Source organism: Polyergus mexicanus, unplaced genomic scaffold, assembly GCF_030449975.1.
Source record: "Polyergus mexicanus isolate NDT 795.1 unplaced genomic scaffold, iyPolMexi1.0 SCAF_5, whole genome shotgun sequence".
NCBI lineage: Eukaryota > Metazoa > Arthropoda > Insecta > Hymenoptera > Formicidae > Polyergus > Polyergus mexicanus.
Window position 1 is genome coordinate 9,384,820 of NW_027223325.1, and position 27,688 is coordinate 9,412,507.

General features: G+C 38.7%; 1 protein-coding gene across 1 annotated transcript in view; it reads left to right on the plus strand.

The window, feature by feature from the left end:
* The first annotated feature begins 19,559 nt into the window (after positions 1-19,559).
* LOC138933604 (zinc finger protein 791-like) overlaps positions 19,560-27,688 on the plus strand; it is an 80,797-nt gene continuing 72,668 nt past the window's right edge. The window contains exon 1 of the mRNA XM_070296427.1: positions 19,560-19,674. Coding sequence (XP_070152528.1) covers positions 19,560-19,674 — 115 coding nt within the window. The remainder of the gene's footprint in view (positions 19,675-27,688) is intronic.

A 27,688-nucleotide genomic window follows, 5' to 3' on the forward strand; every position in this document is an offset into this window, starting at 1 on the left:
GTACGTCAACTCTCTTATCAAAATAAAATTATATATACTATCTAAATATATTCGAAATTCTGGTAAAAAAAAAAAAAAAATTAAAAAAAAATTAAAACTAAAATAAAGAAAATTATTTAATTTATATATAATATAAACGGAAAAGAAAATACTGATATTACGTATAATTTACATATTATATATAATATTCTTATTTAAGAGAGAATATACATAAAAAATATATTTTTTAATACTCCAAACTATTCGCGAACAAATCGAAATATATAAATGGAAAACCCGAATATTGGACAAATCGACGGCGTACAGGTCGAAAGAATCGTACCTATCAACTCAAGCTCGATTTCAAGCGCGCGGACGATATTACATTTTTTTTTTTCCCCCTCGCAAGTCGCCTGGCGTCTTTGTTCTCGGATTTTCAGCCAGATGATATAACCGAGGGAAAAAAAGGACGAGTTCTGGCCGGCACGGCGCACGCTTCGGCGAGCTTCTTCCTCGTCGCGTATGCTCATTGAACGACGCTCGCGCGCAACGAAATTCAGCGGAAAACCATGCGGCGGTCCGCGCGAATCCCCATTTTTTGCCACAGAGACCGAAAGAGCGAGGGGGAGAGAGGGTTGAGAAGGGAGAGAGAGAAAAGGCGCGCACCGCACACTCTGACCGCTGAAAATAATCTAAAATAAGTCGCCGGTATATCGATCGGCGGTAGCCAGAAGGAAGGAGAAGTCAGCCACGCGGTAGCGTGTGTTTTGCAGCGCACGCTAACCACGCGCTATAAGCGTTGGATGTGCACGTTGATGTTCACCAACCCAGCCACCCACCCTCTCGACGATACCCACAACCCTCCCGATCCGCTCTCACCCTTCCGCACCTTTCTCCTTGTCCCTTCGCGCCCTCTCGACAAACCTTATAGCTTTCCTCTTTCTCTCTTTCTTCCGTACCGTCTCGCTTTTGTATTTCGTTTATCAGGCTTAACATGCGACTTTACCTACCTCTTTTGCCTGGCGAGCGGCGTTTCTATGTACGTGTATATCGCGAATAAGGATTACGACGGAAATAAATAGCTCGTAATCATATACGAAATAAGGCTCGCGTCACGATGACGATTGCACTTTAATTAGCAGCTTAATAATACGATTTGTACAGAAAGGAAGAGTGCAAGATTCGAAAAATATACACCGAAGCAAAGTTAGCATTCTTACATTAATTACTTTCGCAAGATTGTCAAATAAAAATTTATGTTGCAATATAGATAATTTAATTATTATCTCTATTCTTTAATGTTGAGAAAAATAATTCGATTTTTAAAATTTTTATATACAAAACAAACAGATCTTGTGAAAAATAAAAAATCCAAGTTTTCAAAAGCAACTTTCCCATTTATGGAAAACGTCTAAGAGACGACGATATAAAGATCTATGTAGAGTAGAAATTTTATGTCTAATCATCTCAGAATGATATTATTAAGATAAAATTCTCGAAGTAGTAGTTTATTGTTCTATTTCAAAGTACACTTTGGTCACTTGCGTATAAATAAAAATTACTCCTTGCCGTGCATAGAAGACAAAGTTTGCGTCCGTCATCTCCTCTGTTACCGCGATCCGCGTAATCCATTTCAATGAATTTGGCGTTAAAAAATGCACGAGTGATTGTTTCGAAAGCACGCGCGCCGGAGGAGTGGGAGGCGGGGGCTTTGTGTCGTTAAAAGCGGGATCCGCTTTTACCTCATAATCGTTACGCTCTCCCCCTCTCTCTCTCTCTCTCTCTCTCTCTCTCTTTTCCTCCCGCTGCCGCCACCATCCGCCCGCGAGCATCGAAACGGGTAATCGTACTATTTCGTGGAGAGCACGGTCGGTCAAAGTACGTAATTCGTTTACCCGCCACCGACCCAGGACCAGCACACCGGAGAACGGGTGTGCATTAAAAATTAACGAACTGTAAAGCGACGTACTGCCGTGTGTTTCAGCGTGCGGTGGCGACGCGCGCGTTTGCCAAAAGGAGAAAGAAAGAAAAGAAGAAGAGAAGAATTATTTCAACCAGATATAAAACAATAATCGTTAACGCGTTCTCCTCCGCTTTTTCCTTCCGACCGATAATGTACTCTTGGCGATTGCATGCGCGCGAGCGAACGAGATCAGCCGCATATAAATTTGATGATGAAAAACGAGCGCCCGGCTCGACGCTTCGCGCACCGAGGAAAGAGAGAGAGAGAGAGAGAGAGAGAGAGAGAGAGAGAGAGAGAGAGAGAGAGTGACAAATATGCCAGTCACCATCTGTCTTGGCCCGATAGAATTAACGCCGGGGCACACCTCTGGGAAATCTAGCCTGGGGAAACGGGGGATGCGGCCGACTAACGCAGACGTAAATTACGCGGTTCCTTAAAAGACACGGCATAAATCACGCTAACGGGGCATCAATTTCGGACGCGGGCGGGCGCGAGCGAGCGCGAGCGAACGTGCAAAAAGTCATGGCGCTGAACGAACTATACGTTACAATTAAACCCATGAAGAGAATCCCGGGATAGTCCCCAGCAATTAATAATCCGGCCGGACACTTAATCACCATTTACCATGACAAATGTGCAGCGAAATGCATCCGTGCGGCCTTTCCGCGGGACGCAAGCGTACGCGCGCGCAAACCGCGTATCGTAAGGCGACGGGATCATCGGATAAGACCTCAGGATTTGCGATTCAATCTGTACGTATTATTGCAAATAAAAAAAAAAAAAAAAAAATTATCGACATTCCATACAGTTGCAAGCAAAATAATGGACAATGCGCGATGTTATGCAAATTAAATGGTTTGATATTTCGTGATTTTCTGCTTTCAGGTATCGCACGATTGGTTATCCTTGACGAATTCAAGGGGGAACACGCGCTACCCCTCTCACTCTGTGATTTCGTCGAGCGAGTTCGAGGACGACCTTACGCGTCACCTCGACGCGCACGTGCGAGCCTCACGGACGTTATACATGCGCCGTTCGTGCATGTATACGTATGTGTGTTTATGCATGCGCGTGTGTGCGAGAACTGTGTGCCCCGTGTACCAAGAGAGCGTAAGAGGGATACGAGTGGGTAGTACGAGGCGAGGGGAAAAGCGTATCCGTGGACGGATCGATATTAAAATAGTGACCGAATTCCGGCATGTGCCGCAACCTACCCTAACGCCCTCGGCTCGCCCTTAAAGCCCGCTCTCCTCCCGCATCCTATCCACTCCTTTCCCCTGCCTCCCTTACCCTCGTTCCCGGCCCGCGTCGCTCCACGAAACCGTGTTCCCATTTTACGCCCCTTTCCGAACCCTTCCCCGAGACGGTGTGCGCGCAGCGCGTTATAGGTCCGGAAAACTTTACTTCCCAGCCGGCGAGAAGGAAAACACTGTCGTAAAACGTCAGTCGAAAATTCCAGTCATGGTGCAAAAGTTCGCCGCGATGGATAATACCGAAGAATCCGGCGTAAGCAAAGACGTGTGACGTAAAAAACGCACGTGGCGTCATGAGAACCTTCGACGAGCGTATATCTTGATGCGCGGAGCGGAAAATCTTTCAAGACGAGAGCACGCCGTGCCTTGAACCTCGAGACTAAAATTTTCCTTGTCTCTATATCGTCCCGTCGAATTTTTCCCACGTTTTTCCAACCCATATTAAGTTAGCCCCCCCACCAACGCCAAATTAAATCAAATACATCAAATAATTTAGTGCTAATTATGTGCTAATTAGTTGCCGTAGTCCGAATTTTGTTGCTCAAACCGTTTAGCAGGAATTTACATTCAAAGTGGGGGGTGCTAGCTTGACATTAAGCCAGCCCCCCCCCATAGTGAAAAAAATATATAGAATGCTCGAATCAAAAAATAAAATACACTAGAATTTGTTGCTATTTTGTTGCTCTAAAATAACATAAAAATATTTTTAAAAAAGTATATAATTTAATTAATAGCACTATATACTCAGTCTCGCCGCGCCGTACCATTCACTTGCGCGAAGTAAAAGTAAATAAAAAAATGTATCGCTCGCATGTATTTGGTACTAAAATAATCTGTGGACAATATACTGTCGAAATATATGAGAAACTGAATTTGTTGCTCGTCTTAAAGTATTAAAAATCGATACTTTGTCGCCGCGAACCCTATACGACGCGCTCTTATATTATATAAATTAACTAAAAGAATTTGTTGCTCGCATGTTTTTGGTACTAAAATAATCTGTGGACGATATACTATCGAAATATATAAGAAACTGAATTTGTTGCTCGTCTTGCTTTTTTAAGAATGACGCGTTAAAGATATATGTTAAGATTACAGAGTGATCAGAGTTAAATAAAATGTAATCGTATTAATGATGATTTCGAATGCTAATAAAATAGTAAAATTAATGCGCTCAACGATTATAATTATGAAATCATCAGTAATCATCAATGACGAATAATAGAAATAATCAAGGCAAAGATAATATGGTCAGTTATAATTCTAAATATTTATACATGAGCTATAAATCATTAATAAAAAAAAAAAAAACCCGATTTTTCAATACTATTGTTTCCATAAACTAAAAATTATATTGACAATTTTAATGTTTAATAATAAATTCTACTGACCGACCGATGCACCGCCCTTGCATGTCACTTCTTTCCGCATCTGGTCATCGCGAGATCCTTTCCGTTTCCGGTTGCTCCCTTCGCTTCAAATTGAGACGAGACAGTCTATCAATTTGTCCACTCGTGCATAATCACTATTCTCATAATCACTATTTCACTCGTAGTCCAAAATCCGCCATATGCAATGACGCGGTAAAATTATTTCCATGCCGATTATAAACATGAAAGAACATATAATCGCGTATTAATAAATGGACGGAGACGATTTTCCGTGATTCTAATCGACATTCCCGATACTCACGACATCCACTTTATACACGGGATAAACTTGTGATGGATAAAAAAAGGCGAGAAATACGGAAAGAATATTTCAATCTCGCACGCTAATGCAATACGACGGTTACTGTAACGGTTACGGAAAATTTAGGCAGGTTGAGTAGTAGTAGTAGATGGGGAGGGGGGAACGCGTCGTCGAATATCCGTTCCAGGAAAAGGAGCGAGCGCGTCTCTTCCAAGAAATAAACCGTACGCGAAGAATCCTGCGCGAGATAAATCAAACTAGCTCGAGCGACGCTCTTTTGCGATCTCGATTTATGAAATTGTGAATATAACTCTGAAAGAAGGATTACATTTTAAAACAATATTAAAGAATATTAAAGCAGAAACGTGTCGAACGCGACGTCGCTTATATTTTCAACGCAATATTATTATATACGACAGCGAGTAAATTATTTCAGCGCCTAAAAATATGTTAAATAATGTATTCATCGATCGTTGTATCGTATTATAAAGTCGATATATCAAAACTACAAATTACTCTCGATTCGGATATTTCGAATATTCGTTCGGATGCGAAATTCATTTTCGATAGATAAAAGATGCGTGGGAAAAATCTTGTCGTTTGCGAGTATATATATATATATATATATATATATCGAAAGATGCCTTAATCACGATTACACGGGTTAATATATTACACTCGGATAATCGCCTGTTATTCGATACAAGACCCCCCCGACACTCGTTCGTACGCGGATCTCACTTTCGACGGATAAAAAGACGCGAGAAACACGGAGCGCGACCGTAATTCGTCTTGAGACTCGCGCTTGTGTGAAGAGACTGACACGATTACGGAAAATTTAGGCTGGACGGGTGGTAGGTGAGGAGAGGGGAGGACCGCGTCGCCGAACGTCTCGGTACAGAAGCGTTCAAAAAAGTTGGATGTAAACATTCAGATATAAACAAAGAAGCGCGGCTCGAGAGAAAGAGAGAGAGAGAGCTTATATTACAAAATCTCGATCAATTTTCATGGCGAAACGATAATACAACGAGAATAATCGTTGAATAGAATGTGTAAGATTCAAGGAGGAATATATCTGAAATGCAGCTCACACGCCACATATGAACATTCCTAATAAAATATTCTTATTTAAGAGAAAAAAAAAATGTGTTCGGTTAGTCGACAGTTAGTCGACTAATTTTACACGTCAGGTTTAATAATATTCATGGTTGTAAAATTCACCAATCACGGTCATTCGATTCTTGATTGGTGATTGGTTAGTTTTAAAACTATGGATGTTACTGAAATCCAATTAAGGGTGACATATCAATGTCTCTGAAATGCCGCGAGAAACCACGAGTACCAACAGCTAAATGAGAAATTTTACAATCGGTGAAGCTTCGCGTCGCGTTTTTCACACGTTTCGTATTTCAATATACTTTAATATTCTTTTAAAATATATGATTCTTCTTCAATTATATGTATAATTTCGCCAGAAAATAATCGCGAGATTGCAAAAGTATCGCTCGAGCTTCGTTATCTTATCCTTGTTCGTATCGCGAAGGTTTTTTGGCGCACGATCTTTTTCTCGCAAAAAACTCGCTCGCTCCTGTTCTTGGAAGAGATATTCGACGACATTCCCCTCCCCTCCCCCCACCTATCCGTCCAGCCTAAATTTTCCGTAACGCTCTTCACACAAGCGCGATTATCGAGACGCGATACAGATTATTTTAATACCAAAAACATGCGAGCAACAAATTCTTTTAGTTAATTTATATAATATAAGTGCGCGTCGTATAGGGTCCGCGGCGACAAAGTATCGATTTTTAATACTTTAAGACGAGCAACAAATTCAGTTTCTTATATATTTCGATAGTACATCGTCCACAGATTATTTTAATACCAAAAACATGCGAGCAACAAATTCTTTTAGTTAATTTATATAATATAAGTGCGCGTCGTATAGGGTCCGCGGCGACAAAGTATCGATTTTTAATACTTTAAGACGAGCAACAAATTCAGTTTCTCATATATTTCGACAGTATATTGTCCACAGATTATTTTAGTACCAAATACATGCGAGCGATACATTTTTTTATTTACTTTTACTTCGCGCAAGTGAATGGTACGGCGCGGCGAGACTGAGTATATAGTGGTATTAATTAAATTATATACTTTTTTAAAAATATTTTTATGTTATTTTAGAGCAACAAAATAGCAACAAATTCTAGTGTTTTAAAATTTTATTTTTTGATTCGAGCATTCTATATATTTTTTTCACTATGGGGGGGGCTGGCTTAATGTCAAGCTAGCACCCCCCACTTTGAATGTAAATTCCTGCTAAACGGTTTGAGCAACAAAATTCGGACTACGGCAACTAATTAGCACATAATTAGCACTAAATTATTTGATGTATTTGATTTAATTTGGCGTTGATGGGGGGGCTAACTTAATATGGGTGTTTTTCCAACACGTGGTTACGACGTGGCTAACTATTTTCGTATCTGTCGCGCGCGCGCGTGCGTGCGTGCGTGCGTGAATATTGGAGCTTATAAAACTACCGTTCTACATACATACATACATACATATAAATGTAATATATAAAATCTTACCTCTTGTAAGATCTTATAAGAAGAAAAGAAGACTTGTTTCATTGTTAAAAATTAATTATATATTTTGAACGCGACATAATTATTTCGTTCGTTGTTTCCAATGATATCGTATCATCGCGGAATCTAACGTAGACTTTACTTCGCGAATGACTCGAGGATGACTCGTCGATACGAAAATGCGTAAAGGTACGAAGGCTCGTTGCGTAATACTTTGAGACAGGGGGCAGGGCCTACGGGCCTGCATCCGTCACACGCAAGAGCGTACGAATGCGAGAAGCGAGAAAACGCCAAGAGATAAGTATTGGCTTCTTCCCAGCGTATTTCCCACGTCATTAGTATATCGCCGGTATGAACTTTCGAGCGGATCGACGGGAGAGCGTCGTGATTGCCGCTGGTAGAAGCGGCCGCGTGTTGCCGCATTCCGGTGCGGACGCACCGCGGTCTCTCCGATTCCACAATTCCGTTTCACGATATTTCGCAAAAATCGCCGACGCAATTTTGCACACGCGTGATCCCTCGACGCCGCGCGATTAAAGCCATCATTTTGTCAGGTCAAACGGTAAGCGGCCGAGAAAGTTTAAAACTTTCCTTTGCATCGATCTCCGATTAGAAGCGACAAAAAAAAAAAAAAAAAAAAAAAAAATTATTTGTAATTTCGTCATCGAAAATTTCTCCGCGTTAGCGGCATCTCCTCTGTACGAGTTGAGACAAATTTATTGAATGTGCACAGTTGACGTAAAAATCGCATCTACAGTGGACTATGCGTTCGATTGAACCGCGCACTTTTACGTTTCAAAAACGGCATCTGTTTCCTTCGAAAAGGGAGAAAAAAAAGAGGAAGAGTGAGATATCGCGCGAATCGATCGAAGCCACGGACACGACCGTTTGATAACGACGACGGCCGCGCGATGTGCTTTCCCGACTATAGAAAGGTCTCTAGCAGGTCTCTTCTGGGTGTGCGTTAAAGAGCCCGTTTAACCTTTTACAAGGTGTAAGCGGGTCGCATGCCGCGAGTTCCCACGCGGCGGATCTTCCGCTCTGCTGAGGACTATGCATATGCGCGCTGAGAGAGCGCGAAATGTGACGTAACCGACGTCGTCTGCAAAGCATTATCGCTTAAAACAAATCGCCATATTATATCGCTCTGTTATTTGCTAACTGTGCCATGTAATTGGCGAATGTTTCTCTTTAATTCTCTTTCTCTCTTTCGGCGGCATCAGCTAATTCTAAAACAATCGACTACGATTGTCGATTTATTTATAAAAAATAGTTTTGAGTTTAAATTATAAATTAAAGTAAATGTGGCAGCAAAATATTCTATTGTAATAAAATTGATAAATGTCAATAATATAAGGTCTATTATTGAATGACTACTATTATAATTTGTTATTGATTTATAATTCTTTCATTGTTGAAAAATAAAGGAATTCCCAAATTAATTCCAACGTTATAATTGCCCTGTTTTATATTTCACATTTTCCCACGAAATTTCCACTAATATTAATGTAATATTTATTTCTTTCGATCAAATTAAAAACAGTAAATGCCGCGCGCACAATTTATATGATTCACATCTTTCTTGATGGATTACGTTATCGATCAATATCTCTACGCATTTTGTAGGCACGTACGACGTTCGTTCTGTGCAGAGCGCGTAGGTTTGCTTTTACAGTCGCAATTTGCATTATGCCATTGCCATTCGTTCGCGAGACGCAGCGATTAAACTCCGATCCCAAAGGTTAAAGGCCGCTTCTGCGCGTTGTATTAGCGTAAAAAGCCCGCGATTACAAGTTAAAATACCGATCTATAAGAATTATTTTCCGAAAATAAATGGAAATCGATACGCTATCGCGCAAGGTCTGAACAGATGCGAGAATATTTATCAGCTATCTATAACAGTATAATCGCCCTTTACTATTTTGCATAATTATTATTGGTACCTCAAAAGTACGAAATATAATCCTTTTCGCAATTTTTACCGTAATATGTAATCTGTGAAAATTTTAACTAGTAAAAAAATTAATTTTAAATTAATTTTCTAAATTGACATTATATAAATAGAAATTTAAATTGAGAGAGAGAGAAAGAGAAAGAGAGAGAGAGAGAGAGAGAGAATTCTGAATTTAAAATTTTTCTCTAGAAAAAAAATTTATTCGTCAAATTAATTCTTACATTTTTTTTTTTGAAAATATAAAACAGAAAGATTTTAATGTATAGCGTTAAATATATCAATAATAAGATATCTATAACGTGAAAGGGTCTTAATGAATACAGGGTTTAATTATCGGCTATACGGCCCAATTATTTATTCCTCATGAATTTTGATCAAAAGCTAGTATTGCGCGTTGCAATCGAAATTAAACGCGTCGTGCATGATTAACACGCCCGCATGTGCATCGAATATAATGAGAGTGTAATTTTGAAAAATAGACCGGTCATACTTTTTTTCCACGATCGCGCGCCAATTTAGCATATTTTCTTGACTCGGTTCCAACATGGCGCGTCGTTTTTAAAGTGATAATCGCGTTGGCGATCAATCAACTTGGCCCGTGTAGGAAAAGAGAACGCGAATAAAACAACTTCCGACGAGGTGGAATAAAGCAAATGAAGAATAAAGGAAATAGATAAAGCGCAACGAGGAGGCGTATTTGTGTGTGCTTTCGAGACGTCGCATTTTTTATTCATAAATCCTTTGCAATTCTCTGAAATGATATGTAACGTTTAATCTGACGATAAATATAATTATCAAAGACATAATCGAAATTTTGTTCTTTTTTTAATTTACAGTTTCTATTTTTTTTTTTCATATTTATTCTAGTAGAATTTTCATAGAATTTTATTTATATAAGAATTGTATTTTATTGAGCTCTCCTACTCTGTAACACAAATGAACACTCTTAATGATTCTCGCTTTAAAGAAATAAGTTTTCGACAAAATCATAGATTAAATTTCAAAATGGAGTGATTTGATTACTTGAAGTATTGTTAGATTGAACATTAAAGTCGAAAGTAGGAGAAAAATTTCGAATCGGATTGAAAATGAAAAAAATTGCATGTATTTAAAAAAATATATTTCACTAAACAAATATTTATCTCATTATTTCAAAACGAAACGTGCCACTTTTTTTATCTCGGCTTTTTTTATCATTCCGACGTGTTATAAAAATCTCACCCTCTATTTGTGTAAAAAAAAGATACGATATAAAAGAACAGAATCGATGCATTTTTAATACACACGTTTTACGTGTACTCGAGCAGGAGAGGAGGAGAAGGAGAAAGAGGGGAGACTCCCGTCAACGGGAGGAAAGCGAGGAACTAAAGATAAGTCATCCTGTTGTGTATACACAGAGAGGCCGACCGCTTCGGCTTGTCGAACGGATTGTAACTTGCCGCCCTGTTACTCACGCGCTCGCGCGAAATTAATCAACGGTAAAGTGGAGGCTTTAAACGCGCCGCGTGTATCTGCTGCACGTGTTCTTCTCTCCCCGCGGTTTATTCGTTTCGTCTCAAGATGCTGTTATGAGAATAACAGAGGGGAAGAGTATTGATATTTATATTCGCATACAGCAAAATGTATCATTGTGAACGTACATGGGAAAAAATATTCTTCTCTCTTCAATATTGTATACATAATTTTTATCTTTATTATAATTATCAATTTTTGACATTAAATTTCGTCCAAGACGATTACTAATGATAAGAATATTTGTTTACGAATAGCGTGTTAAGAGTTCACACGTATATCTTCTACATTCTCGTGTATATATGTCTATGTACTTGAACGGATTGACAACCGCTGCAACTGACTGACAAGTAGTAAGGTCGGATTGTTACTCATGCATTCGGACGAAATTAATCAGAGGCAAAGTAGGCGTGTATTCGGCTAAAAGATTTAATCTCTATCTCCTCTCCTCTCGCTCTTTTTATAAGATCCACGCTACTTGATCTTTGGCTTTGCAGACCTGACTCTGGGAAATCTAAATTAGATGGTATCGCTAGAACGGCCTTACTTTCTATCGTATCATGTAATGCCAATAATATACGCGACTGTGTGGGTGACAGTCATGATTGCATGTAATTGCATACATATCCGCGCTTACACAATTTTTATTTTATTATTAAAAAAAAATATATATATATAAAGCAATTTACATTTATTACATTTTTTGAATTGCTACTTATATCCAAAATTATTATTTAATAATAATAGAATAAAATTTATGCATACAATATGTACCTTATTAATACATTCATTATACAATGCATTAGTACATATACCATATATGTATTTACCATGACTTTTACGAAACATTTTCATTAAAATTCTCCAAGAAAAAATTTTTTTTAAAATTCTTTAGAAAAGAAATAACTTTATAATACGGTGCAATGTTATCCTATCTTTTTACGCCACACTTTCTCTCACCTCTCGTTCTCCTCAACCACGCCGCCGCCCGCATCTATCTCCCGCTTTGAATTAATCAAGGACAAGAGGCATACTTAGCGTCGCAAATAGATACATCGCCGTAGCGATTGCTCCCATTTTCCTTTCAGCTCTCTCTCTCTCTCTCTCTCTCTCTCTCTCTCTCTCTCTCTTCTTTCTTTCTCTCTTGTGAGGACAAGCGATAGTAGTAGTAATAGTAGTAGTAGTAACGATCTTTCAACAGCTGCCGTCGCACGTAAAGCTTCCATCGAAGAAGTCTATAAGAACGAGTGCCGTGTGCATAAAACCGTTCGCCCGTTCGAGATTAACATCAAATGCCGCTTGTAAAACTCGCGGTGAGCTTTTTGCAATTGGTTGCTTGTATAGACCTAGCATTTCATAGTCACACGTTACGTACTCGGCGCGAAATTAACATCAACGAATTATTCCAGATATACGTGCGAGTCGACACTTTCAGTCGAAGATAAATCTCGGCACGGCGATGTTAATTACTGGCATTTTCATAGCGCCGTTTTATCACTCCCCCTCCTCTCCCTTCCCCTCTGCCTCTTTCTCCCAGGGATCTCTTGTAAAATCGCTCCGAATTAAATACGCAGCCGCTCTCTCCGTATCCGGCGATTATCGTCCTGAAAGAAAGGGACTTTGTGCCTTCCTCCCACCGGTGAATTAGTCAACGTCGGTTAATGTAATTTTGTGTAATGAAACAACGCGCGGACGTGAGTTAGCGCTCCGATAACGACAGCTATATACATAGCGACGATTTCAAACACATTTTCAGAGGCATAGTATTGAATATAATATAATATTGAATATAATATCTACGCGTTCACCGAGCTTTCCTTCGTCTGAATATTTTTTGAGCTATAGTATACAGATTTTTCATATTGTACGGTTGAAAAAAAAAAAAGAAAAAAAAAGACAATAATTTAATCATTAATCTGAGACTATCTTCACCAATTATAAAATGTAAATATTAATAAATTGATAAAATCGATCGAGTAACGCATTTATAATACCATTCTCGCGCTCTTATGGACGTTGAGTTACAATCAACTAATACGGTTAAAAGTATCATTGCAATGTTACGACACCTCGCTAAGAGCGCGCGTAATTTCTGTGAATGGGCATCGCGCGACTCTCTCTCTCTCTCTTTCTATCTTTCTCCTTCTCTCTCCCGATGAGATCCCATTACGAGACGTATTATCGCAAAAATAGCTCTAATCGCGGATAGTAGGCGCGCTGTATGAGCGGACGCGCGCGATATTTTATATGCTTTAAAGAGCCGGCGAGATACGTGAGGCCCCCGCTTTATCCGTGCCGTAGCCGTGTAATAGCCTCGGACTTCCCGTTCGTGTAAAGAGCGACGTACATAGACTCGCGCGCGCGCCCCCACACACACACGCTACGCATACATAGATAGACATACGTATATAGGCGGTCGCCGTGAATAAAAGTGAATCGATAATGATACGCGGCCGACAAAAATGCCACCGCACTCCGGCATTGCCTTCTCCCCCTTCCCACCCCGTGGGAATGCACGCGGGCCACGTCGAACGTTCCGGCTGATAACCATGTTACAATTTAACACCGATAGAGCCGGTGTCAGTTTCGTCGGTGCATAATGGGCCCCCCGCGTGTGTCGAACGCGCGGGATGTAACACGGGGTGGTCCCGAATCGAATTCGACATGATCGTGCAAAGCACGCGTTGAACGGCGTTATAGATAGCGAGAAGGGTATCTTCTGAAAACGTTTCGGTCCCTCCCTCTCTCTCTCTTTCCTGAATCAGTTTGGTAGACCTTAATGTTAATTTTGTTCGTTCGTAATTTAAGCTTTATCGATAAAAAGATGGAAAAAGCTTATTTTGCGGCTCGAACGTATATTTTAAAATTACTCCACTTCTCAGGATCCAATGTCTCTCGCGTAATATCACTGATTTCTTGTATTATCAATATGTCGAAAACGTAAAATGTTCTTCAAATTCCGTCGTTGTATTTATCGTAATATAAAAGAATAATTTGCTCACCCGATGCCTCTACTATACGCGCGCGGACGGTTCATCCGGTTCGCGATCATTAAGAGCGGAGCGTGTAAATTCGCTTTTACATACGCGCTCGCGCGTACGCAAGAAGGAACGCAGCGACCGCGATCTTGCAACAAATCTATTTTCACGGCGAGCAAAAACAGAAGACACGCCGTACCGGATAATGAACTAATCTAGCGAGGTTCGCCGTGGACGTGGCGGAGGCTGGTCGGCCCGAGAAAAAGGGAGGGGGAAGGAAGGAGGACGAGGGAGAAGTTTGTGCCGCGGCTTAATAACGTGAGTTTTTCCCGACAACCGCTAGAAGTAAACGCTTCGCGAGAGAACGAAAGATCGTGAGAGCGACGCGGAGAGTATATTCCATCACCGCCGGTGATCCCGCGATCGTTTGACAATTGAAGGATCGTCGGAGAAAGATCGCGGGTTAAATCTGTAATTTTGCAACGTCTGCTGTAACTCTTGAAAGATAAGCGTCTTTTCTCGATCGATGAAACATTTAGTTCGAGTTTCATATCTTTACTGGAATTTAAATTACTTGTTCCTTCTTTTATTTCCACTCGTATATTAAATGATATCGACTGTCAAATATTAGGTATAGTCATAAATCTTTGTATGTATAAATTTATTTCCCGAGTTTTTATTATCTGGAAAATTGTTTCTTTCCCCCCCCCCCTTTTTTTTTATAAAGGTTACATTGAAAATAAAGTTTACAAGAATTATATACTTATTCTATATTCTTTCTCGAATTCATCAAATTATTGACGATGAAAAATATTTATTATATAAAATAATTTTCTTCTTCGAAATATACGGAGTATGTTTAGTACATTCATTTGCTCTCTAGAGGCGATCAGCTGATTTTGCGACTTGGAATTCTCTACACTTATCAAATACGATGGTGTCTATAAATATACATATATACATACATACATATATGTATATATGTATAAATAAGTGGATCAACATTTCTATTCGCGCGCTTCCGAAACGCGATGTCGCAATTAAATGTATAATGGAGAGCGCTTGGGCGCGCGGCGCCGCGCAGCCGCTCTGCGCCAAGTAATTAGAGGTATTTCGTTGACTAATTCTCGGATATCACGACCGTGTATAGCACTCTGTACGGTACTGTATGTTACTTCCACGCTCACCTCACGCCGCGTAGAATAAGTTTAATAACCACGCCGCGCGCCGTGGCTTCTCAGTCACCAGAACACTGTCCGTCTGTCGGACTGTCATTATCCCGCCGGCGGACTAACTCTCGCCCCCTGCCATAAGAATCTCTTTCTCTCTTTCTTTCTCGATTCTCGAGATAATGACGGTCGCGAGGGTGGCCGAGATGCGGTATAATGCGTGACTGCTGCGTGGCACACCGCACTCGGAATTGCGCGACTCGGAATTGCGCGCCCTGGCAAAGAAAAAGAGAGGGGGAGAGAGAGAGAGAGACAGAGAGTTGCATGCGAAAAAATCTCTCGAGACAAATCTAGATCCGCGACCGATTGGACGCAATCTGCGTCGAGTGCGTCGCGACAGGCGCGATTTAAATTACGTGCCGTAAATTTTCGTCGCGTCAAATACGTACCGAGTTTGCGTCCGCGTTAAACGTAACGTAATGAGATTTGTAATTTCTATAACATAAATTAGAGAAACTATACGCAACGGGTATGTTGGAGAGATCTTTACGTGAAATGAAACTTTCCAACGTGCTCTGTATAATTAATATTGTTGCATTATCTATGTTGCAGGGATCTAAAAGTGTCTGCGAGAACCACGTTGACGATCGTTTTAATATTATAAAATCTTCTATCTCGATATATCCGGTCTCGGCGACGGGCGTACACGTGTACGTTCACATACATATAGTCACGACGTGCAAGGGAAAGGAACGCACGACGAACTCGCTTACTTTCAACTATTTGAGCATTGATACTTTGCTGCGGATACCTAAGAATATCGTATTGACATTCGATACTTTACCTTTTACAATTAGCTACGTACGTGATGACAAATAAAAATATTGATACGCGAATTAAAAAGTCAAATATTTCATTTTTAATCATTTAATATATTTCAGAATTTTTAACTATACTCTTTGAAGAATATTTTTTATTTCTCTCATAAACAATCGCGAAATATCGATAACACGGAATGAATAAAAGTATCGATTAAATTAAAATAAGCAGCAGGAGCGATTAACGCGAGGAACCACGCGTGGTTTCCGAATGAATCTCGCTCTTAATTTAAGCGCATCGTTAAGTAACGTCGCAATTAGTCGCGATGCAAAAACCCTGCGTGCATTCGTCGCGCGAAGAGTCCTATGTGTGTGTGTGTGTGTGTGTATGGGATATGCGCGAATGATAACGTTTTATAGAACGCGCGCCGGCTGAAAGTAAGTTTGCGCGTAAGAAGTACCCGTCGTAAAATCTCCCTCGCGATTCTCTCTCGAGCGGGACCGACCTAGGAGAGCACGTAGCCGGTGCGTGTATTTCTGGGCGACGTGTGCATTACACCTAAGCTCGCGATACGTGTTTACACGACGATGGTGCGCGCGGGTTCCTCGGCAACCGCGGCGACGGGCTTTGGTACCCGCATGACTCCCCGATCCCACGTAAATCAAGTCCTCGTGAGCGAACGCTTTTCCCGCGCGCTTCTATCGTTATAATATCGCTTTTCTTATTTAAAAATAGATTGTTGTTATTATTATTATTATTATTATTATATCTGTTGTTTATTACACGGATTCGCCTGCGAATATTATTTCGCGATTTTTCAATTAAAAATAAATTTTTTTATACAACGAACATCATCCTATCTCCATCCATTGATGAATAATAGTTATAGAAAAATTATCGGACATATTGCACAAATACATATATACATATATCTTTTAATATACAATTCTAAATACATTAAAATTTTTATTTTTTATTTTTTTTACTTTACCCTATCAATAATTATAATGCTTTTAATTCTATTTTATTTCTGGATATATATTACGATTATTTATTTTTTTTATGGGGACTTTGGGAGACTATGAAAATAATAATTTTATGAAAATAATAATAATTACATATATATGTTACAAATTATTATTTTCATAGTCTCCGCAAAAGTAAATAATCATAATATGTATCCAAAAATAAAATAAAATTAAAAGCGTTTGTCATCACATAATTATTGAAAGGGCAAAAAAAAAAAGAAGAATTTTAATGTATTTAGAATCATTTGTCAAAATAAGTATAATGAGTCGATCTTTTTACGAGATAAAAATCTAATTTCTCGATCGCTTAGCTAAATTTTCGCGATTCGAAATGTTTCGCAGAAAAAAAAGACAGCGAGTCAGTCTGCTCTGCGCGCGCGAGGAAGTCATTAGTTCCTTAAATATAAAACTGTGGCCCATAAGGTAAGTCGCGTCAATTTGTACCCTTCTCGAGACGCATGAAATCCGTCGGTTTATCTCGGAATAATCGCAGAGTTCGATGACATCGCGTGATTACTTCACGGTCGCCTGTTTTAATGACTACTGTTGCTCGGCCATGCTGTATCGCGGCTCCTATGAATCTACCCGGTATTCTCCTACAACTCGCTTATTTCCGCCGATTCCGAAAGATTAAACACCACGCGAAAAAAAATCTATAATCTCGCAAAACACGATAATGAACAAAACTATGATAGTGGACGAGATAAATACTGTGATAATTGAGGAGAGGGTAAAAATAGAGAACCGTAAAAAAATTTATTATACATCACGAGATTAAATATGATTATACGAGCAAAAAAGGATTGTATAAAATGTCGAACATTGTGTTACTTTTATGTACAAGATTTTTCACAATTTTAAAAGTAAATATAAAAAATATACGTTTAAATATATATACATATATATAATAATTGCGATAAAATGTAGTGAAAAAAGTTTGTGTATTATTAGCTTTCGTACAATCAGAAATATATTATTACAAAAATTTGAAATATTATCGTTATACTATTCCCTACTAATTCTAGATATCATCATGACATTTCTGATAATGCCATTAACATTATATACGCCTATGCCCGGAATATATCTGTCCCGGGATAATTAAAGTCATCTATCTATCTGTCTCTATAGCATTTTTACGCATTGTCGTGAGAAAATTGAACGCCAGATTAAATCCGACGCTAATGACTTCGTCGACTGAGCGAGCGATCGATCGATCTCGCCGCGCGAGAAATGCAAATCGGATCAAACTTAATTGACCGCTTAGCTAGACTAGGTCTTCACCATCTCGACTCTAATATCTTCCGCCAATACGTCGGTCCCGCCGATGCGAGATGGTCCCCGAAATTTCGACATCGTTTAGTCTCGAGGATCCGGCGTATCGAGTAGCGATTTTTCCTGCGTTCCTCGTTGCGCAATCAGCGCGAGCGCAAAAGCTTGCGCAACGTTCTAATTGCGGGCCGCGGGCGAGAGAGGAATATAGGAATCATAACATAATTAATACCTCATGCCGCGCGTACGTAGCTGTACGTGTGTGTGTGTATGTGTGTGTAACACGCTTACGTTATACGCCGCCGCCGCTTCAATTACGACAAATCACGCGCGCGCGCGCGCGCGCTTTTATTTTCATCGCGGATTCTAAATAAATCGCGCGAAACCGCTTCTCTCAGCGCGAGAGGATCAAACGCGATCCCGCCGCCACTTTACATTATAAAGAGTAGAGTAGAGAGACATGGCGTGTGTGAGGGATTTGAGGGTCTCTGACGTTAACTTTCAGTTCCGCGATTTCGTGAGTGCGTGCAAGCATACGTGCGTGCGTGCGTGCGTGCCCGCATGCGTGAGCCGATTCGCAGTCACGCACATTACTAAAGGTGGGCGGGAGAGCGAGAGGTAGCGCAGATTCTATCTCTGCTTGACGTGGCCTCGCCGTTAATGCCGCCAGACTCAGAGAACAGACTCGTGTCCACAATAGAGTCTCAATTGTGTGTCTGGATATCCTAATATTTTTTTTTATACGATCAAAGCTATTCATATGTAAATTGTGACTCGAATATTAAAATGAAGAATCGTTAATCTTTTTCTTTTCGAATAAAACATTTTTTTTTTTTTTTCCATACATTATTACATAATTCGAAATTATATTATTATTGTATAAATAGCAATTGAAATTTAATTTTTATAAATTTTATACGCACATCAACAATGTCGTCCAAATCTTTCACAACGTTATCTTTTTATTCTCTTTTATAATAATATATCATAAAATCGACAAAAAACTATTGGAACAAACTGTAAACGATATTAATATACGAAATTATTTTATTGCAAATATTATGTAAAAATCAGCTTCTTCACAGAATTGTTAAAAATAATCTACACGTGTACCTACATCGACGATATAAGAAATTCTGCATTTGAAACTTTATTCAACATTATGTACTACTTTTAACAGGGTGGATTAATACGTTTTCGTGTAACAACACTTGCAAGCTGCAAAAAAAAAAAAAAAAAAAAAAAAAATCAAGTAGAGCTTTTTCAGATAAGATGTTATCCAAGATAAATATATATTTTCTGATATATATTTGATCCTTCTTTTCGATCATTTTATCGCATTCGACATCGGAATGCGATATGCACAACAATATAATATAGATGTGACCGACGATGGCCAATGGCTAGTGGTCGCGTCCACCGAGATATTCGAAAATCGTACGATTAAACCTTCGAAAGTGCCCGCAGGCAAGATACAAAATACCACGGCGGACGTTATATTCCGCGAATACGCATTCCTTCTGCTTCTGCAGCTGCTTCTCTCACGGTGCTCCCGCGGAAAACTCCGGGGCACAATTGCGGAATTCGCGTCTCCTCTCTCCCCCTTCTTCCCTCCCCCTCTCTGCATGTCTACTGAAAACGGGATTAAATGCTAATCGCAGTTACGACTGTAACAATGGCCCAGTCAGCTATTCTGCATCGTCTTGCCATTGTTTCGCGATATATGTGTAAACGTGCGCGCGTAACCAGCAGCTCGCGCTAACTTCATATGTAAACACGGATGGATGATGAATTCCCGCGCTCTAAATTGTTCTTAAAATTTCCCCATATTCAATAAAGATACCATTGATTGATTAATACTGATTGATAAATCAATCAACGATATCTGATATTTTTATCAGATTTACTTACGATAATAGAGAATAAATGTCTCTCACAAAAAATATCAAAATCCCATATACATGATTTTCTCACGTCACCAACAGTTTAAAATTTTATTCAAGTCACACATCTGGCATCCTACTCGCTGCTTCTTTGCCCTTTTCACAAATTATTGTAGTATCTTGTAAAAAATTATAATATATTATAATATTAATAATAATAATAATAATAATATTATAATAAATTTATGAAAAAAACGTAGATAAAAAAAAAGAGAACAGACTTATTATCTTATAATGAAACGCATGCAAGGCACTTTATTGTAATACACGAATGTAATCGATAGCCATCCAGGGCTACGATAACACGTCAAGTGTACGTCAAGCGTTACGCCGTTATAAACGATAAAAAAAAAAAAAACGCGATTGCAAAAAGCAGCGAGACGCAAAGGATGCAATTGCTTCGTCCTTCGACTTTCGAAAACGGTCGAGAATTTTTGGATTATAAAAATTATATAATTTCGTGTAGCTGCGAGCGACGAAATTGTACCACGTGATCGTAAAATATCACGGCGCACTTTAATTCGAGGTACGATATCGTCGCGGCTTACGCCTCGCGCATCGTACAACGTACGCGTACGTGCTCTTACGAGCTCCGTTATTGCGTATGTGTGCGTATATACGTGTAGCGCGCATGCAACCACGTAAGGCCTTCTTGTTCCGTGACGAGCGACGTCGACGATGTCGCGTTTCCGACAAGCACGAGCAACATGCGTGCCTACGCAAGATTAGCGGAATGAGCCTGCACACACCACGGTAATGTCGTAATGCTCGGGCTTCGACGACGATCCCAAGACTCCGAGCCGAAGACTTTCCGAAGAATCACGCGCCGACTTTATTTTCGTCGAAGCTAATTACTATCTGCGGCTGCGGGCGGATAAAAAAAAAAAAAAAAAGAATAAAAATAGAAAGCCGTCCGACAACTTAATAATGCGGAATAAATCGTCGAAGAACAAAAATTGAATAGTATTTTAACACGTAACTCGATAATGAATAGCCCAGACTAGAAACGAATTAACGTGGAATGAATATTACAATACAACATAATAATCTAAGTAATATTTTCTTTTGTTTCGTTTTATTCTGAATATGTAATTTAATCGCGTTTTGATTTACTGTGAAACAAATGAAAAATTTATCTAAAATCTACAATTTAAATGGACAGCATTATACGTATAAAAGTACGTTATATAAAAATAAACTACAATAAACTAAAAAAAAAAATATATATATATATATTTAGAATAACGATATGTATATATAGTTAGATATGTATACGTTATAAAAATTTTGTATTATAAATTTTCAATTTATTTTTTAATTACTTGATAATTAATAATTTTTTTCATAACATCACTCTCGTTTAAAAACTTGACATCGTTATTAAAAATTTCTCCTTCATTGTTTTCACTACGTCTCGTCAAACTGCTCGATCATCATGAGAAGAAAAATGCAAATGCATTAGGGGACAGACAAATGCACTTTAATATAGAACCATTTAAATATAGAGTTTAAATATAAATTATGCAAAATACCAAATACATAATAAAAAGCTTTACGGTATGTTAAAAAACAAATACTTAAAGTCTAAATATAATTTTCAATCACGAGCTATTTTAAACTCTATATATATTCGCTATATGTATTTTAAATTTATTATTGTATATTGGAGATGTGGAAAAGAGAGAGAAATATCTCTCATTCGTATTTTAAAACTGACAAGTTTAAATCTGTGCTGCTCTTATATATACGAGTCGTATACGCAAACAGACGAACATTAAAGTGATTCGAAGGAGGCACACAATTACGTGTGTTATTCCTTTTACAATAATCGCGCGTATGTGGACGCTCAAGTGCGTCTTCGCGAACGCACACTTTTCGATGAAACATTGCATAATTTTTTGCCGTTGCGTAAGAGCACCGAGAAACGCCGGCTGTTACGCAATCATTAACGTATACGTCTCCCCTGAAAGCACTTATGATCGCCGTCACGGCATCCGATCTTTATATTCCGGCTTTTTTCAATTCCGCTCTGTATCTACATACGCGACATCGATAGCAACATTATCGCGGCTTGCGAATACCGGGTGCGATAACTGAATCTATCACACACGCGCGCGCGCACGCGAATGTAAATATATCGTAAATATGCAAATGTATTTATGCATGCGCCATGCAAATACACTTAATGCCTTTTGTTCGCACGTCGATGTAATTTAAGCTTTAAAAGCGCATTAATTTCACCGTTTCTTTCTCCCCTCTTTTTTAGACAAAATGCGTATTCTTAATTTTGTTAATGTACATGTTGGATAATTTTCATTTTTTAAGAATGACGCGTTAAAGATATATGTTAAGATTACAGAGTGATCAGAGTTAAATAAAATGTAATCGTATTAATGATGATTTCGAATGCTAATAAAATAGTAAAATTAATGCGCTCAACAATTATAATTATGAAATCATTAATAATCATCAATGATGAATAATAGAGATAATCAAGGCAAAGATAATATGGTCAGTTTTAATTCTAAATATTTATATGATTATCAGATTATAAATAATTAATCAAAAAACAACTCGATTTTTCAATACCATCGTTTCCATAAATTAAAAAATAAATTGACATGCATATTGTTAATTTCGTTTGATAATTTTCATTCTCTAAAAATGACGCGTTAAGGATGTTAAGATTACAGAGTGATCAGAGTTAAATAAAATGTAATCGTATTAATGATCGAGTTCAAATGCTAATAAAATAGTAAAATTAATGCGCTCAACGATTATAATTATGAAATCATCAGTAATCATTAATGACGAATAATAGAAATAATCAAGGCAAAAATAATATGGTCAGTTTTAATTCTAAATATTTATATGATTATCAGATTATAAATAATTAATCAAAAAACAACTCGATTTTTCAATATCATCGTTTCCATAAATTAAAAAATAAATTGACATGCATATTGTTAATTTCGTTTGATAATTTTCATTCTCTAAAAATGACGCGTTAAGGATGTTAAGATTACAGAGTGATCAGAGTTAAATAAAATGTAATCGTATTAACGATCGAGTTCGAATGCTAATAAAATAGTAAAATTAATGCGCTCAACGATTATAATTATGAAATCATCAGTAATCATCAATGACGAATAATAGAAATAATCAAGGCAAAGATAATATGGTCGGTTATAATTCTAATATTTATATGATTATCAGATCATAAATAATTAATAAAAAAAAACCCGATTTTTCAATACTATTGTTTCCATAAACTAAAAATTATATTGACAATTTTAAATGTTTAATAATAAATTCTACTCACCGACCGATGCATCGCCCTTGCATGTCTCACTTCTTTCCGCATCTGGTCATCGCGAGATCCCTTCCGTTTCCGGTTGCTCCCTTCGCTTCAAATTGAGACGAGACAGTCTATCAATTTGTCCACTCGTGCATAATCACTATTCTCATAATCACTATTTCACTCGTAGTCCAAAATCCGCCATATGCAATGACGCGGTAAAATTATTTCCATGCCGATTATAAACATGAAAGAACATATAATCGCGTATTAATAAATGGACGGAGACGATTTTCCGTGATTCTAATCGACATTCCCGATACTCACGACATCCACTTTATACACGGGATAAACTTGTGATGGATAAAAAAAGGCGAGAAATACGGAAAGAATATTTCAATCTCGCACGCTAATGCAATACGACGGTTACTGTAACGGTTACGGAAAATTTAGGCAGGTTGAGTAGTAGTAGATGGGGAGGGGGGAACGCGTCGTCGAATATCCGTTCCAGGAAAAGGAGCGAGCGCGTCTCTTCCAAGAAATAAACCGTACGCGAAGAATCCTGCGCGAGATAAATCAAACTAGCTTCGAGCGACGCTCTTTTGCGATCTCGATTTATGAAATTGTGAATATAACTCTGAAAGAAGGATTACATTTTAAAACAATATTAAAGAATATTAAAGCAGAAACGTGTCGAACGCGACGCGCTTATATTTTCAACGCAATATTATTATATACGACAGCGAGTAAATTATTTCAGCGCCTAAAAATATGTTAAATAATGTATTCATCGATCGCGTTGTATCGTATTATAAAGTCGATATATCAAAACTACAAATTACTCTCGATTCGGATATTTCGAATATTCGTTCGGATGCGAAATTCATTTTCGATAGATAAAAGATGCGTGGGAAAAATCTTGTCGTTTGCGAGTATATATATATATATCGAAAGATGCCTTAATCACGATTACACGGGTTAATATATTACACTCGGATAATCGCCTGTTATTCGATACAAGACCCCCCCGACACTCGTTCGTACGCGGATCTCACTTTCGACGGATAAAAAGACGCGAGAAACACGGAGCGCGACCGTAATTCGTCTTGAGACTCGCGCTTGTGTGAAGAGACTGACACGATTACGGAAAATTTAGGCTGGACGGGTGGTAGGTGAGGAGAGGGGAGGACCGCGTCGCCGAACGTCTCGGTACAGAAGCGTTCAAAAAAGTTGGATGTAAACATTCAGATATAAACAAAGGTAAAGAAGCGCGGCTCGAGAGAAAGAGAGAGAGAGAGAGAGAGGGAGAGCTTATATTACAAAATCTCGATCAATTTTCATGGCGAAACGATAATACAACGAGAATAAACGTTGAATAGAATGTGTAAGATTCGAGGAGGAATATACGTGAATATATCTGAAAAGCAGCTCACACACCACATACGAACATTCCTAATAAAATATTCTTATTTAAGAGAAAAAAAAATGTGTTCGGTTAGTCGACAGTTAATTGACTAATTTTACACGTCGGGTTTAATAATATTCATGGTTGTAAAATTGACCAATCACGGTCATTCGATTCTTGATTGGTGATTGGTTAGTTTTAAAACTATGGATGTTACTGAAATCCAATTAAGGGTGACATGTCAACCGTTAATCGATGTCTCTGAAATGCCGCGAGAAACCACGAGTACCAACAGCTAAATGAGAAATTTTACAATCGGTGAAGCTTCGCGTCGCGTTTTTCACACGTTTCGTATTTCAATATACTTTAATATTCTTTTAAAATATATGATTCTTCTTCAATTATATGTATAATTTCGCCAGAAAATAATCGCGAGATTGCAAAAGTATCGCTCGAGCTTCGTTATCTTATCCTTGTTCGTATCGCGAAGGTTTTTTGGCGCACGATTTTTTTCTCGCAAAAAACTCGCTCGCTCCTGTTCTTGGAAGAGATATTCGACGACATTCCCCTCCCCTCCCCTCCCCCCACCTATCCGTCCAGCCGAAATTTTCCGTAACGCTGTTAGTCTCTTCATACAAGCGCGATTATCGAGACGTATTACGGTCGCGTTCCGTATCTCTCGCATCTTTTCATCCATCGAAAGTGAATTTTGCGTGCGAATAAGCGTCGGGAGTGGTGAATGGAACAATGGACGATTGTTTAAGTGCGTCGTTCGTTAATCCGGTCTTAATCAGACCTTTGTACAAATGCGAAAGCAAAGGGACGAGGAGCAAAGAGGAGCGGAATGGAGTGACGTTTGCAACGCATCGACTGGTGAGTCAATTTGTCAATGATTTTATTTATTTATATAATTGTCAATTTTTATCGACAATTGTGCGTTCGCGCTACTTCGAGAATTACATTGGCTATAATAATAATAATTATATTTGCCACATGTCTCGTGACATTCATTGCGAAAAGTGACGTGTGTGTTAAGTCGCCCTCTCGCATTTTAAAATCCTTCAATGAACAAAAAATTCGAATGAGAATAAAATACACGCGAGTTGAAATTTCTCAATAGGAAAGTAATTTAAATTCCCTATTTTTCAATCTTTGGAATCTTAATTTAAAATTTAAATCGAAAGAATTGCGCGATTCTAGCGTTCGATACGATAAGATAATCTTCGATAATCCGACAATTACTATTGCATGCGTTTTCTTTTTAATCCATCTTCCTCTATCTGTGTTCTTTTTACGAGACAAAGAGAGAGAGAGGAGAAGGAGAAGGGGGGGGGGAGGGGGGGCGGAGACGCATCACTATTTTTGTTCTTCGTATATTCCTTCTCTGTTTATTTCATCTTCCTCTGTCTGTATTCGCGACGCGGCGCCGCGGCGTCGACGAATCGTCGAATAAATTTTTTATCGCTCTCGTCGGATGAGCCGGCTCTCTAACCCTTTGTAAACCCCCTCCCCTCCCCCCTTCTCGCTTCCTTTTCCTCCTCTTCCTCCTCTTCCTCCTCCTCCTCCTCATCCGCGCTGGTCATTTTCGAACGCGTTAAACTGCTCCCGTGGGATAGTTCGTATTACGTTCGAGATTCGTCGATTTCACCTCTTGGTGGTCGCTTTTCGACGTGTAACTGGCATTTACATCGCCTCGAGCGTTACGCGGGGATGAGAGGGGTGGGGTGGGGTGGCGGGGGGTAACTACCTCTCTCATTCTCATTTTTGTCGGGAGTGAACGCACGCGGGCCCTTTGCGCTTTACTTCATCCGTAGCGAAAACTCGCGTTTGCTCGCGTGATTAAAGAGCTCATCGCGCGAAAAGTTATCGAAATGCCGCGTGGAAAAATTATGATCTCCTCGAATTAATTATTCAATTCTCATTTCATCGTCTAATGAATTTCAGAATCGTAAAATAATTATTGTAGCGTAGAATTGTCGGGGGATCGATCTCGGTATATGTTTACTTCCACGGATAGATTGAATATCGTCATTGATGCTCTCGGATAATCAGCGAACTCCCGTGCATCAACGATTTCCCTAATTTCGTCTTAGGCCGAGATTCGCACGGTCCTCGGGCGCGATAATCCTTGGAAATTGGCGAGATGCAAGCCGGCCATTCCCCATTGGAAAAATCGTGCTCGCCTCACATACACTGTGTGTACGATAATTTTCTTCCGTTCAAGAACTTCGTTTCCGATTCATCAATATTACATGGACAATTGATAATGATATCTATTCAATTATCATTACAATTAATTAAATAACGAAATACTATTTTTAATTTATTTATACAAATCTTGGGCAAAAAATATTTTTAATACTAGCAATATAATTAAAATTCTTTAGATCTGAGGGCTAAGTTTTCTTAGACTTGTAATGAAATAATAAAATAATCTCTTTTTTTTTATATATTATTATATTCCTGTATAGCGTGCACAGTAATATTACGCGCATAATTAAAAACTTCAATAATTTATCGAAATCCTTTCTTGACGTGAGAAATCAAAAATTGATTATCCTTTTTTCTTTTTTTGTCGCGATATTTCTTTTGGTAATAAAAAAAAAATTATTAAGGACCATTAAAGCTGAGATGTTGAAACAATCGTCATTCTTGAAATTAACTTTTACCGGCTATGCGGAAAATGCGTAATTCCTGGAACACCGTATATATACGTGACGTACAAGCAACATAGTGTGCACGTACACCGGAAGATCTGCCGAAGTCGTTCTGCAGGCAGATATTTACAGAGGCGAGCAAATAGTTCCCGATCTCCCCATGCTTTTCTCGTGACTA